The sequence below is a fragment of the Lepisma saccharinum genome, chromosome 14 (genome assembly GCF_977018435.1).
Source record: "Lepisma saccharinum chromosome 14, izLepSacc3.1, whole genome shotgun sequence".
NCBI classification, from domain to species: Eukaryota; Metazoa; Arthropoda; class Insecta; order Zygentoma; family Lepismatidae; genus Lepisma; species Lepisma saccharinum.
Genome location: NC_139242.1, coordinates 76,929,745 through 76,949,422, shown reverse-complemented (window position 1 = coordinate 76,949,422; position 19,678 = coordinate 76,929,745). Strand labels below are relative to the sequence as shown.

At 38.8% G+C, this 19,678-nt stretch overlaps 1 protein-coding gene across 2 annotated transcripts in view; it reads right to left on the bottom strand.

Annotated features, from left to right (window-relative positions):
* Window positions 1-1,016: 1,016 nt before the first annotated feature.
* The window catches only part of LOC145999054 (protein Tob1-like), an 88,795-nt gene continuing 70,133 nt past the window's right edge, over window positions 1,017-19,678 (bottom strand). For both annotated transcript variants that reach the window (XM_083135997.1, XM_083135998.1), the window contains exon 2: window positions 1,017-7,789. In XM_083135997.1, coding sequence (XP_082992123.1) covers window positions 6,463-7,629 — 1,167 coding nt within the window. In that variant the 5' untranslated portion in view covers window positions 7,630-7,789 and the 3' untranslated portion in view covers window positions 1,017-6,462. The remainder of the gene's footprint in view (window positions 7,790-19,678) is intronic.

Below are 19,678 nucleotides of genomic sequence, written 5' to 3'. Positions count from 1 at the left end.
CACGCCATTCTAAAAAAGTTTCAATCTGTTAACTTATCGACTAGGATTACACGTCAACCATCATAACTAAACCTCTCCTTGATAAGGTGAACATAGATTTGCGCTTCAAGCATGGGACCACTTGTCTGGTACTAGATTCCCTAGATACTAAAAAGACATACGAAAATGTAGTTTCTTACAGCTTAAAGCATGGGTGGCACCAGGATGTTTAATTTAGAAGTGCTTGTATGTTTATATATTAGAAAAACACAGCCATTTAGACATTCATTTAGTCGTTTAGTGACCAGATTATTACTATTTCTTGTTTGGAGTACAGTTGCACCTCTACTTGCATTAGTGATTTGCATATTTTTGTAACTATATGGTGCATCCGTTTTCCCTTACAGTCATTAACAGTACAATGCTAGTACTTTCTCATATACTGTATAGACAAAACGTAGACATCAGAAAGTTAAGGAATTTCTTATTAATATATATGTGAATGACTATGTAAAACATTAAGAAAAAATTGCACATTACTACTTTAAAAGAGATTGTTTTGAGCAGTACTTTTGTAAAAAATTGTTCTTTTACATAATCGATACTGGATTACATTTTGGACAAGTTTGTCGCAACCAAAACTGGAAAAGCATATATCACTTCGTTACAAGATGTGCTATAGAAAAGTTGCTTCCACGTGTGTATATTTGTTTATTTTATTGTTACAGTATTACTATTAAGAGGATTATTGACCTATTGGGGGTGCTAATCTGAATACACAGGGTGCAAATGCACTTCCCTGGCACCACTCTGCTTGCTGACATACTAAAAGCACATTGCAAGTTCGATTACAATTACACAAGAAATAGCACCAAAGCTTTTTCATATATTGATGCATTTTTCTGATTAGCCTATCCGAGCATAAATTTGACTTAAACCAAACATTGACGTTGATCTATTTAATCCCTTGTGGATATAGCTGAATGTTGGCAGCCACCTTAGATTGGATCTCAGGAAATAAATGAAAAGAACCAGTGTATATGAATGCACAAAACATTTTAATATAAACTTAAAAATTCGTACAACAGTATGAAAAATTATAGACTATACACAAGTATATAACGGGATGGAAAAATGTTCTCTCTCACTATATCGTTCAAAGTTGGCCTCTACAAGTATTATCATACGATTTTCTATACTGGTCACACACACACACATGAAAAAAAATTAATACGCTAGTTTTTAAAGTCGAATTAAAAAAAATAATCTGATCTATAACTTACGCAGTAATCACATTCCGAGGATAAAATCACATCTCGTGAACCCGAAATATATATATTTTTTGTAATCATCATTAACACATCATCACAATACACATTGAAAAGATGTGATGATACAACAATTAATGACAAGACATTGAGGAGTTTGGGAGAGGAGATTTAACAGGGAATCGATTAAGGATTCTGGACATTTGCTATTGAGACTGATGATGTAAACTGTTAATCAAGCGTACTAGCTTATGATCAAATTACCAAATTGCCTAGTGACGTCTTGGAATTCTATAGGCAAAAATAGATTTTACAAACTTTCAGACCTGTTACAATATAAAGGAACTATGTAATTCTATGAGTCACCAGTTCTCTGTAGACATGGGAAGGTGGGGACGGGAAATATTGGCCAAGCAGTTACCTTATTTTTTTCTTAAAATCGACACAAACTTCTAATTTAAACCACAGCACCATGGGATATTAGTAACTTACAGTACTATTTACTTACAAATTGTTTTTCGTCACAACTAGTGAAAAAACAAAGGTCAATAGAATCCACTTTACAAATATATTTACAGGGACACAGAGAATGGCATATACTGAAGTCCTTCAATATTTATATTTAAAGACTGTGCACTTCTGAATTCATTATGGGTGTGTCTCCGAATAATTGGAGTGAACTCATTAAAATGCTCAATGCATCGCCACAGAAACAAATGTGCTTAAGAAACAAGCAAATCTCATCCCTTTGTACATTCTTGGGTAAGATATAAACACACAAAAGTTAAAATGAAGTGAACTAGTATTGAACAAAGATATGAACACTATAACTTATCGTGTGCAAAAAGACAATTATGTAAGAATATTTTAATAAGATATATAAAATTGGATTCACACAAAAACAATTAAAGAAAACTAGTGGTAGAAAATGCAAGTAACGCAAGAAAGATTGAACTGATTCAGCCAAAACAAGAAAATCAAAACTATGAACAGAAAACCGAAAGCAGTGAACAAGCAGTCCATACCACACTACGAAATACTTTACCTCAGTATTAGCAAATTCAGCATGTAATTATTTCACATAAAATATGGTAACAGTTCATGGTAATTCATCATTGTAAAAGAAATATAACATATAATCTAAACTACTGCATGAAATTTAAAATACTCTGGTACTGTCTTCGTTTGCACACAGTAAGGAATAAAAATCCCTATTAGCTGTTTCCAAGTGTCCCTAGTTTTTCCTTGTATTTTATCACACAAGAGATTGTATCAAACAATAACATTTTTGCATCAAAACATGATTTCTTGGGAAGTTTTACAAACAACAGTTACATTTAGGAATTGGCTTATGCATTATAAAAGTAAGTACTTACACTGAAAAACGACATGATGTACAAAATATAAACAGCATTCACTCAAAACTATCAATAATAGAAAGAATAATTTATGTAATGAATAACTTCCCATTATGTACAAGCGTAATCAGATCCACAACTGTCAACAATTTGTATGTGTGTGTGCACCATTGTTGTTTCACTATATGAGAGAAGCGTAATTTTATTGTTGTACAGGTAAGGTTTCCTCCTATCAGCAATTCTAATATCCTATCTCTTCATATCGCTTTCATTGAATGTACATAAAATGAGTTAGTTAATGAATAAATTTAACTACCATGATGTATTGTGGTTTGAATGACCTACCAACTCTACTAATAGTCAGTACTCCAGTATTAGCATGCTCAAATGCTACATTTTTATAATTGTACATAGTCCTATTCCAACTTTGTACACCAACTTTACAAAATGGCTATTAATCACAATTCAGTCATATCACATGACCAAAACGGTCTGTCGTATTCTTTTCCTGCATCACGATTTTTCTGTTAAGTGAACATATTATGGTTTAAACAGTACCCGCTCCACTAATGAACAAATTTTTACATGCAGTATCAATCACAGTGTATTTTTTCGAAGGAAAGAAATTAGCAATGAAAATTGTGCACACATGTGACATCCAGAGATAACTAACTATACGGATGTATCATATGAGCTCGAAAGATTTTCTTTGCATTATACATTTGGCATTACAAAATAGAACAACAATGTTACAGTAAAAAAAATATGCATATTACAAATTCAACATAAATGTAAGTGTTGTTTACAACTTCCAGATGCGAGTCTTGGTGCACTTGTTTTATAAACGCTGACTAGAATTCCCCAAGGAATGATTTTTCAACTGAACAGGAAATATAATGCCTGGGAGATTATTAAAAATAACCCTAACAGTAATTGGAATAGTCTCATAAAGCTCTCATGCTCCCCACATGCTCTCCTCAACATCTGTCTGCTTTTTATTACACAGATTACAAACAGAAAATGAAGCTACATAATTCCCCCTTGAAAGATAATGAAAAATGATTTACCCTAATTACAAGAGCCACAACTTGCATTTTGTATAACCAGATAATAATTCGTTACATAATGATACAAATCTTCAGTGAGAAACGTCTTTTTTTTGGGAACTACTTTTTTCTTTGTATCTTATTTCTTTATTCATCATCTATATTTCAAGTTGACTTTTAAAATATCTCTACCGAAATTTCTATCTTATAGAGATGCAACACAGTGTTACATAATACAATCATTTTCTTCTAATCAATATAACAGATTTACAAAAATCTACAAGCACATTGTTAACACCTTTATTTTTGGGAACATGTTATAGAAGACTGTATATTGTTTAAAAGAAAAACAGAAAAAATAAAGTTTAAACATGTGATACAGTACACAGACATTCACAGGATAAAGTGATAATGAGAGAGAGACTATCGAAGAACTATACAATTCCAATTTACAACAATCTTACACCTATTATCTTAGCTTACAAAAATAAAGTATATATCCTTTCCAATTTCAACCCAACCCTTCTCTACATCCATACTTCATTTTGCTCACATCCAAGTATATGTGCTGATAGACCATTCACATTGTTTTCTCCATATATATAGGTTTTTCAGGTACCACACTATCTGCTTACTGGCTAAGTATAGCATTAAATTGAACTAGTTATCACCCAGGCACAAAACTTGAGGGATTTAAAGATTTTTAACAAAAAGCCATTCAAGTGGTGAAAAAGCGCACAACCAAAAATGTGAACTGTTACATTAAAAAAATTGCACCAACCAAAACAAAAATCTCCTTTGCATACAAACGTTTACTCAATATACATATATATATATATATAACACAGTAAGCAACAATACTGACTGGGGTGCACTAACTCAGTTATCTGGATAACTCAAAAACTGACAAAAATATATGTTTATATGTATGTATATATATATTTATATCTTAAAAGTATTCACATTCACACTTCAACATCACACACTCCCTTCTTTGCATACACTCATTTTAGCCCATGCCATTTATTATTTTAGGAGGAAAAACACTGGCCAGGGCTCACTTCTTTTACATCCGCAAAATACACTTCGAGAAACAGGACAGAAATTAAATGGTACTGGAAAAAACACCAGCAAATTAGTACAGCACATGTTCTACTGAGCAGTGATTTACAAATTGTTGTATTACATTTAAACATCTCCATCATTAGGTACTACCATACACAAACTTCACTAGTCTGTGGTTTCTGTATTGTCAAGTTATCAGGCCCACAAGACTATCGTTTAGCTATTAATAGCACCCGTTAAATGCCGTACCAAACATATGTCGATAGCAGCATAGCCTCTTTTTTTTTTTACACGTTGGCCTGAGTTCTTCAAGTTTTGCATACTAATTTGAAACTAGTAAAAGTAAAAGCCAGTATCATATGGGTATTGAATCTAGATTAAGTCATATGGTAAAATAGTTTTCTTTAAGTAAAAATAAAACATAATGTCCAAGCATAACTAGAGGCAGTGAGTATGGCATTTTGCTACAATTGTACACAATGAATATTAATTTAAGTTACAAAAAGGAGTAAAAATTTCATTATGTGTGCTACTTATTCTGCATTAATTAATCACAAATGCGATTTGAAATAAACTACTTTGCTACTGAACTATATAACCACTGACACATAAAGAACGAAACATATGTACAAGTAACAGTTAATAATCTGAGTATGAAAACAAAGGAACATGGAAATATGTTAGTTTTTTCTGTAAAAAAAATTATGGTAAAAACTTAGCTTTACATTAACCACACAATTTTTAAAAGTCATATTATTTACACTTACATGTAAATGGTGCTGTTTTAGCGATAACTACTAACACATGCTAACTTTGTAATAAAAGAACTCAGATCATGAACATGAACAATCATAAGAAATTAAGACAAAGTTTTTTAACAACAGTTTTTTTTAATCAAAAGAACATGAAAGGAAGCAGAAGCAGATAGCCTGAGTACCACAAACAACTATGACTTTTCTCATCGGTAATGTACGGAATTCTCCATGCATACAAAAAGGGGGACTCGAATAGAAAAAATGTATAAAAACAAGCATTTGTCTCGTGTTTTAAAGATACTATGAAAACGATTGACTCTTCACTTAACCAGAGGTGATTAAAATATTTTGAGGAAGTCTGGATTGTATTCAGAAACATAATAGGAAACATTTAAGTACGAATGTATAATGCTTTCAGCATGATAGCTGGCCCATACACTCGAGACTAGGCCATTGGGTCTAGAGTCCTTTGTCAGATGCATTATCAGCAAAATTTTGGCTTTCACACACGTAACAGTTACCGTCACTGCATAGCGTAGGAATGAGGGTTTGCAACCATTTCGTTTTCACTCTACCATTAATGAATTGTGGAGTATCGGAGACTAGACCTCTCTTACAATACATATATATTAGATATATATCTCTCTTTATGTATACTTTATTGTAATATCTACTCCAGTGAAAAAATAAATTATTACACCTTAAAGATCTGCTCTTCTCATTATGTTCATGCATGTACAAAAATTGCAAACCTTTATGATTCTCATATATATATAATTTTTACCCCGGTAAGCACATCATACAACAAGATGCTTTCGGGGATCTTTTTCTCTTTCGTGTTTTTTCCTGTCATTGCAACATCAGCTCAGCTACTCAGATTATTGTTAGTAAATTTAGCACTATATGAAATACAGTCTGGGGTTTGTGTCTGCTTCCATGGGTGGGCGTAGTGATGTGTAAAACAGAAGATACTATACCTCCCGGCATGCTTCTAATTGGCGACCAGCAGGTGCTGATATTGGCTTGCAGGGTATGGCATGGAACTGAGGCCAAAGTTTAGACCCTCCAGCAGCTGTTTGCTGTCGTTCACGCCGATGTTGCCAGACGGTACACTGGATGTGACGTTGGAGCTGCCGTAGTACTGCTGGCTCATGGTATCCATGAATGGGAATTTGGACTGTTGAGCAGGCGCCGTGAAGATATCACCCACGTAAGCCTGGGAGGAGTCGAAGAGAGAACGCGAGAATGGCGGGTACGGGGGTTGGTTCTGCTGCTGCTGCGAGAAGAAGAACGGGTCCTGAAGCTGAGGGTTGGGCGACAGCGAACGCGGCCTCTGAGGTCCGAAACTTGACTGGCCGCCGATGAAACTCTGCGACTGCTGCTGGTTCTGCTGCTGCTGGCTCTGTTGCTGTTGCGGATTCGGTGGCTGGTGGTGGTGCTGTATCTGCTGCTGCTGCTGCATGGCCCTCTGCTTGATGTAGTTGGAGAACTCGGTGGGCGACATGCGGTTCGCTCGCTTGCTGCTCGTCTTCAGCTTGGTGCTCCCAAACTTGGTCTGTGCGAACGTCGCCGTGGTGAAGGTGAGGGGCGCCGTGGACCGAGGGATGAACGCGTTCACAGGACTTGTCGACGACTTGAAGGGAGGTGTCGGGGACGAGGATCCGTTTGCATAAGGGGACGTGGACTTGGGGGACAAGCTGAGATTGCTCAGGGATGAACCAACGGCCTCGATGGGCCTGAAGCACTGCGCCTCCGGGTTGAAAGTCTTTGTCACCTCCTTGTCGGCGGTGCTCTCATCGTGAGGGTCGTTGGTTTCATTGTACAGAACTTTCACGGCTCCCTTCTCCCCGATCCTGTAGCTCACCTCGCCAGGATCGATCCACACTGCCAGATCCTGAGGGAGGTTCTCCAGGATGTCTTGGATCGGCACCCCGCTCTCGCGCGCCGCCCTTTCCAGCACGGGGTCAACCGGGTCTCCAGTCTTCAAGCAGCGGAATGCGGACCCCTTGAAGGGCTTCTCGGGGTACCAGTGGCCTTTGAACTTCTCCTTCAGCGCCTTCTCCAGTTCCTCGCCGAATATGTTCACCCTCCGCCTTGGCAGCTTGTTGTACAGGTATGAAATTACGAAGTTGAGGGCAACCTGAATTTCTATATGCATTGTAGTGATTGTGTGAATTAGTTCCAAGAAATACCTCTTCCGCTGAATCACAACCTCGCCCGAAAGTCTACCGTGGATGATGTCTTGGGATAAAAAAAAGGTCCAATGTGGCTACTTCAGTGTTAGTGTCTTCTTCACTGTAGACAGGCCTGAAGCATATCTGGAAAGAGGAAGGAAGAACACGGTCAGCAATAAATTAAGAAATTACTTACATACACATATAAACGTAAAACTGCCAACGACATTATATCTAAGATATAAGAGTTTGTTGGAAGCCTATAACTATAATCAGACTAATGAATTTTGATGTTAAGGTGAAATAGTCAGTGCTACTAAACAAACCTACATTGAATTTTCAAATGTCTCGGTGTAGGTTACGTTCTAGATTTACACATAAATCTTACGTCATTAGTTATGAAATATTTCCAATGGTTTTCGCCAAACAGAGAATAAACTGTGCGTAAGAATACTGTATTTAAAACTGAATTATATATAAACGGAATCTATCTATCTGTGTGTGTGTGTGTGTCTATATATATATATATATATATATATATATATATATATATAGTGGATGAACTTTAGCTTATATAAATAGCTATATATATATATATATATACACACACACACACGAATATATATAGCTATTCAGATAAGATAAAGTTCATCCACTTCAATTGGATGTATTGTAAAGTTTTCATGAACAAGGCAAACTGCCAACAAATTTATACATATAGCAAGTGTACAAAACTGGAGGAGGAAGGACAGTTGACATTCTCTTGGTAGAGAAAGCTTGGCACTAAGAGGCCCTAGTGCGGGGGCAAAACGTGGGGGGTCAACAGCCCCCTATTTGCAGCCACTGAGTATATATTTTTAATAAATATTCAAAGAACTATTACGTTGACACCAATTACAACTTACTTTGCAGGTAATCATAAATTGAATGGAAAAATGTTCAAGCTGAAACTATACCTGTTCTTTTACTACTACCACCACCATATCGAAACGTACTCATTGTTTCAATAGTTATTATTGGTAGCAATAAAATAACCGCTGCTACTGAGATCCACTGCCTACACGTGGAGCAATAAATGCTGGAAGGGTTGTTCACGACCTTGACATTTTAGTTCAGCAATGTCCGTGCAAAAAGAACATAAAAACCCATGCATCATTCAATACACAAGGACACGAGGGATAAAAAAGAAACGTTTACTATCATAACGGGCAGTTAAAGCGTTCCTCGGTGCACACCCTGTAGCGATAAGCTCGCAGCTGAAATGTCAATGCAGCGTCCACACAATTGCTGCCTCCTTCGCATACAATGGTCCGTGATCATTCTGGTATGTCGTATTCTCTCGCTCACAATGGCGGAGCAGCTTTCACGATCCGAAAAGAGGAAATTGATAGGAAAAGCGCAATGAATTGTGGAAGCAGCCAGGCTTGCTGGCTGGTCGTGACGGACGCGGCCAAAGGATGACAAATCTGCTGGCATCGAAGCCATTGTGCAAACTGTGGCACTTTCACTTCCTGCATCGTTCTGAACTCCCCTGCCAACGATATCTTGCGCTCTACGCAGGCACGTAGCCAGGGGGGGGGGGGGGCTGAAGCTCGAAATCTTGCAAATATGTAATTTAAATAATGTATAGTGGTCCTTCATTTCACTTCCTTGGCAGGATTAAACATTAGATCGAAAAAAGTTTAGTGTATAATATAGGAGCCAGGTTATATTTGTATATTCTACCATTTAATTCAAAGAATAGCTAAATGGATCCGCAGCTTTCGAAATTTATAGTATTCTTTGATAGGTCACACAATATAAACTTTACCGAGTAAAATCTGGCTCTGCTCTAACTTTTAAAAGCATTTTTTTAACGGAATGTGTAAAGTTAATAACAAAATACAATAACTGTGAATTTCAATACACTAACTGTATAAAATGTAAGAAAAATACTGGACATTCACTCATACGGTGGATCAAGTAACAAAGTCTCTTCATTTATATAATAATAATAATAATAAATTTGGATTATTTTTATTTTTAATAACTTATAATAGTTATTATTTTAAAATGACAATCAGGCATATAACGGTGGTAATAATTATTACTGTTAATATTAATTCTACTAATCAAGTGGGGGCCTCCCCCATGGCGCAGTGGTAGTGTCATCGCTTTGTAGTCAAGGTGTCCCAGGTTCGATACCAGGTGGAGGCACAAGTGGTCCGGATCCCACTTTAAATTGTAGGTCCAGCCCCGATTAGCCTTACTGTGCACAAAGAGGACTTAAAACACCAAACTCAAACCAAATACTAATCAAGTTTTATCAGCGGCCTTCCCACTTTACAAATAGCTATTTCTGGCGACGCCTGTGTTGATTAGGAACTAGCCCCCACCACCCGAAATAAAATTCTGGCTACGGGCCTGGCTCTATGATACTTCAACCTGCAACGACCAAGGGTCTAAAGCAGTGGTTCCCAAACTTTTTCACGGTGCCTTACTGTTTCAAGATTTTTCCAAAGCACCCAAGTCAGAATGGAGGCCTATCTAACACTTGCAACGCTCAGTTAGTGCGGTTAGGTTGCTTGCCTTAAGTTAAAAAATAAGCACATACGTCAAATTCAGAAACATTTTAAGTGTAAAAAGTATTAAAACCTCGTGTAGACTAAGAAGCAAGTGTCATTTCAGTGAAACGCCAAAGTATACGGTATGGATTAACAAAACTGCGTGGATGTATGATTATCTTTGTCTCATGTCCATTTTCACACATCGTCGTGATTAATCCAAGAGGTACAAGAACGACACAAATAATGGCAATACACGGACAGATAGAAATGAAGAGTAAAAAGTCAACATTCTCCATCTCGGCCATAGTATAAGTGGTGTGACCACCAACACGTTCCATCAGCTTTTACACAAAGAAGCAACCAAGACAGAAAAATCCCATCTTCCACTCGTGAGATACTTTTACATGAACATTGTAATACAATCTTGAAGATTAAAGCCAGAACCGAAAATTCCGTTTCGAATCCGAATCAGCTTAGGTTCTCGTAAATTTAGTATCTCTTAACACATTCCCGCCCGTAAACGACCATGGTCGTGCTTTTATTTGGCCGTAAACGACTAAGAGCTGCGGTGCCTATTTTTTCAGTTCTTTTTTTTTTTTCATTTTCTCCCCCATGTTGATTGACTTAATTAATTTCATCGAATCGTAATTCACAATCAGCGTATCAATTGTTGAGTTGGGTTGGTGTTTTAAGTCCACTTTATGCACAGTAAGGCTAATCGGGACTGGACCTACAGTTTAAAGTGGGATCCGAACCACTTGTGCCTCCACCGGGTATTGAACCCGGGACCCCTTGATTACAAGGCGACGACGCTACCACTGCGCTCAGCGTATCAATTGTTAGAGAAATAAAAAATACGTAAAATAAGAAAAAAATATAAATTCAAGGTTTTGTAATTGACAAAGTCCGCTCACCTCTCAGATAGTCTAATTGGGACAAGGTCTACAATTTGATCTGGAATCCAAACTACAAAACAGCTTCTGCAACGTCAAATATGCAGGCAGTATCATTATGAATTAATCATAATAACATAAAACCATACATGTCAATACTTATCGGTAATATGTATATTCTTTGTGACGAAGAAGCTAACAAGAAAAGGTTTTTGATATTTGAAGGGGTCGGGTGTAAAACATGGTAAGTGACATTTTGGTAATTTTTGAGTTACAAAGTAAAATGTGCCATCCTTCAATTTCTTAGTGAAATTGCCATGTCATACAATTCGCATTGGACTCAGTGAAGCCTCCTGAAATTGGTTAAAACAACACGAAAACAATTTATCTACAGTATAGCTTCTAATAACCTTTTTCTTAATACAAAACATTTTTTGTTCACAATCTAAAAGTATACATGGTAAAACGCCTATCCTTTCTCGTTTACTTTTGTCATTAAGAGGCCAATCTGTGAAGGGAAGAAAATATGAATAGCACATTCGAGCAATTCCCGATCATACACGGCATACAGGAGGACAAATCTTGACCTATCTATCGCGTTTGTATCGACCGGGAACCACACAAGAGGGGTCCGAGAGAACAGCGCATGCTCACAACCTCTTGAAATAGCTCCATCCGTTCACCTGGTTACGCAAGGAAGATGCCCTTCTTTCTTTCGGGACTCCGAACGGTGGAATTTAAAAATAAACTTTCGATGAGTTGTGTTGGGTAAGGGTGACAAATTCCGGGGTGTATTTTGGACTCTCGGGTGCGATATGGATGTGACCCAGTTAAACTTCCACTGCTGCCAGCTGTGCTTGGACGAGATTAGGCGTTTCAGTTCGTCTTGTTGGTGAATGACTACGGTGATTCTTTGCTCTGTGAGCTCTACGTCCCAAACGAAATACACTCCTCACTAAAAGTTTGGAATATTGTTATATTAGGCACAACAAGTTTGGAATACTAGTATATTAAGTAGTAGGTAATAGGCACTGTGGCATATGTTAGTGAAACCACAAGAAGGTCCACCAGATACATACCATGTGTTGTTGCATTCCAAGGCCGTGTCTATCACCTATTGCCTAACATAACAATATTCCAAACCTTTTTATGAGGAGTGTAAGTTGGTTCGCTCCTTTGTTTAGACCATTCAACTTCCCCCCAGAATTTGGTACATTTCATATTAGCAAAAAGCAAAAGTCTTTATCATTCTTCTCAATTGATGACAGAAATACAGTCAGTCAATTAGTATTCCAAGAAAGCAAACTAAAAAATTGCTTTAGATTACAAAATTGAATGTTAAAGTTTAGGAGCCAGGTTGCAACCTCATATTTCCGCATTCAACCACTTAGTAATCCAAATAATTAAAGGGTTTTATGAGTTTCCAAATTCCAAAAATTAGATTTTTATGTGAAAGGCTGCACACTGTAAATTTCATTATTTAAATTTCCTCGAACGAGGTATGTAAGAGTTAATAACAAAACGGAGAGTAACTTTCCATCAGTACATTAACTGCACTAAACATAAAAAACAAAGAACAGTTGTGCTTGATAATCAATAACTCGTTTGGTTGAATCGAGTAGTAATCTCTCACAAATAGTATTATAACAGTTACTTCAGTCATGTTTTCACTAATTTTGTTCCAACATCCTGACCCTCCCTACATTTTTTTTCTGGAGACACCCACGTGCCAGGAACCAATCGAATCTTTTCCAACCATTCTTCTCAGTATTAATAAAACGTCGCGTTTCCCTCCCAAGAGGCGCGTTGAGTGGTCGACTCACGGTCTTCTGACGCAAGGCTCCTCTGCGAATGTCCGCTCATCAATTTAATGTAATCACGCACGTATCTACAAATATATTTCTGCAAAAATCTTAGCACACATACCAAGTATCACATATGTAAAAGTAGTAATATTATTAATAATAATAAACTGTATTACTGACATTAATAGATCTATAATTAACATTGATAATTTCACTGTTGCAAAATAATCATTGTTACATTGTAAAAAGATGATATCGTCTCCGCCTTGCAATCAAGGGGTCCCGGGTTCGATATCCGATGGAGGCACGGAGTGGTTCGGATCCCACTTGAAACTGTAGGTCCGGTCCCGATAAGCCTTTCTGTGCCTAACGTTGACTTAAACAAAAAGGTGAAGTAAGAATACGTGCAGCTTTTTATAGCTATATCACTAAAAGGAAGGAAATTCATTTTAAAATACATGGAAAAAATTGAATTTACAAAATAAGGAAAAGTCGTTAGTTTCGTTAGTCGAAATCCCTGATTATTTTTTTATGCATTCACTTTCGGACACAGGGTCAGTATAGCAGCTGATTCAACCCAACCAAATCTTTATCATTTTGTAAGTAATAAATTAACTTAATATTATTAAAGAAAACAGTAAACAATAATTTTGCATATTTAAGTTTTATACTGGTAATTGTTTCGCAGGAAAGTCAGGATTCCCTCTAACCGGCGCAAGTAGCCACTAGGCTGACGCAGTGAGAAAGAAACTTGCGAACTTGCCAGGGAACAATTGTCGTGAATAAATGTATGGGATAGCTGTTATCCAGTGAACTCCTACGTCCGTTAACCTCAAGCCTCCGCTGTGTATGCGGGTTAATTGAAATCCTCCGTTCGGCTTGACCGCCCTCGCTCAGCTGAGGATGGCCTACTCCCCCCCCCCTCAGGAGACGCACTTCCTCTCTATAATGCTTCCAAAGCTACGGGCCCTTTTCCGGGCATTCAAAACCTATAGAATTTCCCACGGCAGAAAACTGTGAATAAACTTATGAGTGGCCTTGTTTGAAACACTATGACAAGACGGGACCGGGGAACTTTGTCGTCACTATGCTGAGCCCACTCAAAGGCCGAGCCGAATTTGATTTTGACTTTTTTATATTTAGCGTCGCATTTCTGATACTATTGGTTAATCGCGAAGAATGAGAACGAGTGATGAAATGATGAAGTTGATGAACACTAAAGGGAGAACATCCATGCCAAGGCCGGGGTTCGAACACGGGACTCCTGGCTCTGTGCTACCCACTCCGCTACGGAGGTCCGCACCTTCAAGCGCATCAAGAGGTTCATTTTTGATCTCGCCACTCAAGTTCCCTAGTTCGAGTCCTGGCATGAGCCCAGGTGTTCTTTGTGTGTCCATTCACCATTTCCATGTAACCATCCTCATCGTTGCGATAAGCCAGAAAGCGGCAGAAAAGCGAAGCTAAATAACAACCATGGATACAAAATAACTAACACATATCTAGGCGTGGTTTAACATTTTCAGGTGGGCACCAACCATCAACTCATACCCCTTGAAGTGCAGGCAACCTAGGAATGCAGAAATGTCAGTTGGGTTGCGGACAGTGCAGGCTGCGTTTCCTAAAAAGAGTTTATGACGATTTATCTGATTGATTGATTTGGTGCTTTAAGTCCACTTTATGCACAGTAAGGCTAATCGGGATTGGATCTCTAGTTTAAAGTGGGATCAGAACCACATGTGCCTACACCGGGTAACGAACCCGGACTCCTTGATTACAAGGCGACGACGGTACCACAGCGCCATCGGGGAGGCCAAGCCAGATTTATCGGTTATGTACGTAGAGATATTGACTCGTTTCGCAGTTTACAAAGTTTCACATTGCTATTCTTAACCGTTCGGCTATTCGCGTCTATGAAGATAGAACCATGATTACATGAAGGGACACAACTGTGCCCAAGCTAGGATTCGAACTCTGAATACTCGGTAGTGAAATCGTGAGCGAGGTGGCATTGAACACGTGGAAACATTCGTTTGCTGCAACGGTCTATTATTCATCCGCAGTGACAATCACACGGGCAACATTTTTCCATGTCGATTCTGATCCAGCTAAAATGAACCAGCTGTAATTAGCGCTCCGTGCCCGGCGATTGGACATAAGAGCCAGACGCTTTGAAAGGCGAAACCAGACCCTAACTGGGACAACCTGTTCTCGAAGCACACACTCATCGAACGGTGCTCGTGTGGGTAGATTTTTGCCGTTAATTTCATCCCATTTATGGCCAAAGTTGAGACAGAGAGACGACGCACCCGAAGGTGCTTTGGATGCAACTGCTCACACAGTCCATGCCACTGTTTGGCGCAGCATTGAAGAGTCGCTGACTGTCCCTTACGTCGAGGTGATGATATTTCAATTAATCTCTTTCATTTCAAAGCTAACGGTAATATCTATTCCAAGTTCTGGACAAAATAGATCTGTTTTCGAGTCCTAGAACATTCAATTTGGATTAGATTTGATATAAGAGTTTTGAAGTCCAATGTATGCACAGATAAGCTAATCGGGACTGGACCTGCAGTTTAACATGGGATCCGCACCACTATGCGTCTCCACCGAGCATCGAACCCTGAACCCATTGATAACAAGATCACTATGTCACCTCTACGCTATCGGGAAGGATTGGATTAGACTCACTGCTGTTTAGTTATTTAATACAGGGTAAAGTATACGCCATGAAGGCGTATAGGGGGTGTGGAGTTAGGGCCCCCCACTTTCTTGATCACAACCGAAGGTGGGGGTGATGTTATCAGCACCACGCCCTTCCCCCGCCAAAGAGTTTCCTCCAGGTACCACTTTGTACGACGATGGGTGGGCGCCGGAGCCGATTGAACAGATGGTGAAAGTCCCGGTTCTTCCCCGTCGGGATCGAGCCGGGGACTCTCGCATGGTAGTCAGACGCCCTAGCGACTTTTTTTTTAAGGAATACTATTCGCTAGTATTCCCCGGCAAACACAAACATCCATGTCCTAAACGGGATTCGAACTCGGGACCCCTGGCTTCGAAGCGCGCTGTGCTAACCACTCCGCCACGGAGGTCGGCAGCGACTGAGCTACCGCGGCTCTTTAATACAAGGTGGACAAAAGAATTAAGCAGTATTTTGTTCTGTAGCTGTATCACTGAGGCCTCCTTTGTGGTCGAGCATAAGTATTGTTGCATCAATGTCATTTCCATCGTTGTGAAAGCGACATAATATAAGAAAAACTAGATAATATTGCTAACTTGGTAAGAACAGGTACCCATTTATTTGAGACTGGGTGATCCCCAGAGCCGATGGAAAATATAAATAAGAACAACAGTGGTAGAAATTAAAAATAGAAACAAGGGCAGAGTTAAATATAAACAAACTAAGGACATAAACCACAAGTGAGGATTAAACGACAAGAAAGTGAAAAAAAGAACAGGTTACAGAACGGTTCGGATTGGAGAAGGACTTTACACGAAAACAGCAGGAACGTTCCGCTGCTGCTGCTTGCAGTAAAACCCAAACACATTACGGACAGGTAGCAATCAAGGTACGGCACTTGTTACACGAGGTGCACCAACGTTACGGTTACTCGCACCCGTTACTCCTTGGAGGAAGCGTCCACGCCCCAGCCAGGACTCGCAGCCGAGCGCTTCGAAGCATCGCAGAAATGCGCTGGGTTAGAGCAGCCGGTCAGACATGACGTTCCATCGGGGGATGCGGAGCGAACAGGGCAAACGGTTCGGATGCCTGCCTTCGCGTCGCAGAGGTCACGATCCTGGTCGGCGTTTGACACTGCATCTTCTGAAATGCGAGTGAGACTGGCTGATAAGTTCAAAAGATTCAGTTCCTTAGGGAATCGATTCTCTTCAACTATGATTCCAGTTCATTCCAATACCCAGGTATCAATACTGTTACAGCATTACGTCCTTCTCCGTGGCTGTGCGGTCTAACGCGCATGGGTTCGAGTCCGCCTTGGTGCAGTCTCTGTGTTTTCGGCCCGTGTATAGGACCGGTGGCAACCCAACATTGTGAGGAAATTGGGAAGCTACGAGTGCGTAACCCGGTCTGGGAAATCTCCTGTAGGGGCTGAGAGTTCAAAGTGCTGACCTCACGTCACCCCATTACTGGTTGAAGCACTCCACACCTCTAGGTACTATTGTGGGAAGGAGTCTGGCAGTCGGAAGATAGGCAAAGGCCCTTTCAGGGCTGCAGAGCCACGGGTTTAGTTATGTTATGTTACAGCATTACGATTCCTGAGAAATGAACAGACAGGATTCGGTATTCATGAGTGTTTAAATTTGAAATTCACAAGACGGGTTTTGGAGATAAGCAAGTTTCTCGTACGATTCCCTCTACGCATATTTTAGAACCAGCTTACATACAGAACTCAAAATGCATGAAAATAAAGTACATGCACTTTCAGTCCATCAACTGGCGCAATGAAATTATTATTATTATTATTATTATTATTTGAGATTATTGTGTCTGGTCTGTTCAATTGGTGCATTTCTTGTACATCACACGAACCAGAAGCTTGAAAAAAATACCTCTCCGTGTATTTTAATGCACCAAAATAATAAATAAACGCATCGATTGATACGTGCTCGTGTCTTGATGTCTGTTCACTATTAGTTTCTTTCAATTCTGACCCGCCCCCTTCCAAAAAAAATAAGCTAGTTATTTTATAATCCGCATGCTACATTTCCTTTATGCTTGTTAAAATGTATGGTTCCATCAGCACTATACACTATTTGCTTCAAAAACTTGACCTTAAATCGTAAAATTTCCTTTACATTCGCACGAACAGCATATAGTATTTCAAATGTATATCCTCTTATTTACACGAAATTCAAAGAAGTTGTGCCCATTCACCCACGCTTACGTCACTACCTACCACTGTACAAATCCACAATGTCACTGGGTACTGTCGAAATCTGCCCTTTCAGCGCATTGCACAATCTAGGAAGGACTGCAGTTGTGTCTTTCCTTCAATTTTTACCTATTTTTTTAAAAAAATAGTGTAAGAATTCTACTAAAACACAAACTGGACCCTTAAAATACGAAATTAGGGATAACAACGGAACTAAAATTGTGTACAGTTATTATTATTATTATTGCTGACACGTTCCTTTTTTGTGTTTCAAAAACTTTAACCAGTTAAATAAAATATAGTTTATAAAAGATGAACATAAAATGATCCGAGGTGCAGTGAGCATTTGGCACATCATTCAATCATTTAAGTGTTATTTTTCTCGGTCTCGTTAATCCTGAGTTAAGGATGTATTTAGGGGGCGTGGTCCAGGGGGTTCGGACCCGCCCCTCCACGAAAAACTTGCTAAATACAAAAAATAAATATTAAAATCATAAAATAACTAAAATTAAAGATTCAAAATATATTTTTTATTTAGTCGAGGGTTATTTAGTTCGGCCAAACTCATTGGAAGGTAAGGATTATATTGTGTCATACGACTTTGAATGACAGGACCACAGAAGATTTACGCAAGATTTATTACTACTTGTAACGTAACATTAATAAAATATCACCAAGAACTTTACTTTCTCAATTGGATCTAACATCTTATTTTACATTCAATAAATATTCAATTCTTTGTCTATTTGACATTAATTTCTTTGCCAGGGCATTTTTTTTTACAAATGTTACCGACTTTAACTACACGTAAGCTAGATAATGAATACGTGCTGTTATATAACCATTCTTACACCTTTTACCAAATTAATGCGATAAAAATATACTAATTTGAACATTTTGATTAATTTAATATAATTATTTTCAAACATTATTATTATTATTATTATTATGAGAAATTTGGTACGGACCCCCACCCCAAACATATTTCTAGATACGTGCTTGGTTAAGGGTTACGTAGTGCGGATGAGATACATGGCAGTTGCTGATTGCACCCTCTACCAGGAACTCGCACTCGTGTACGCAGAACCGTGGCTTTTTCCCAGCGAAGTCGTGAAATCGCGAGAATAAGCACGACTGGGTCGTTCAGCTGGGAATTGGGACGATCACTGACCTTCCCCAACGCCTGACCTCGGCGCCAAAGGGCGGCTAAGAGTTTCTTTCGGCGAAAAGTGGAGGGAGATAAGACTGCCTTCTTATGCACCAAAAACGCTAAAGATAAGGTGTACTCAGATTGTCTGAACACTATTTTTGCATTTCTGGTACTTATTGTACCAGTACCGAGGGACACTCGCAAACGAATACCCATTTCCAGGCGGGACTCGATCCCAGAATCTTCAGAGATCTCGAGTCTTTAAAACCTACAAGTTAAGCAAGGGATACGAACAACATCAAAATATTTCGAAATAACATCCAATGTTATTTTTACATTTCAAGAAGTTACCGATCATGTTACTTTGATCAGCTGCAATTCATTTCAAAGGCCACAACAACTTTATGGACAGGTCATGGGGAATGAACCTGCAGTTTTACGTCAGAACAGCAACGCGAAGTACCCTCACCGGTAACCGAAACTTGTAGCCTCTGGAGAGTGTGTTGGGAGACGTTACTTTGTGTACATGCTGACTTCTGCGTGTTTTATTAGCGGCAATCAGAGTAGAGGAAAGAAATTTAAAAGCACATACTACATAAACAAACACACTATGCATGGGGTTCGAACCCAGGACAAGTGTTCAGACTTTCAGTACTGCTTCATCTCTCGGGCAAGTAATCACCTTTATCATATCGACCACATTGACAATTATGATGATAATGAGGGCAATGATTAGCAGGGTGAGTACTA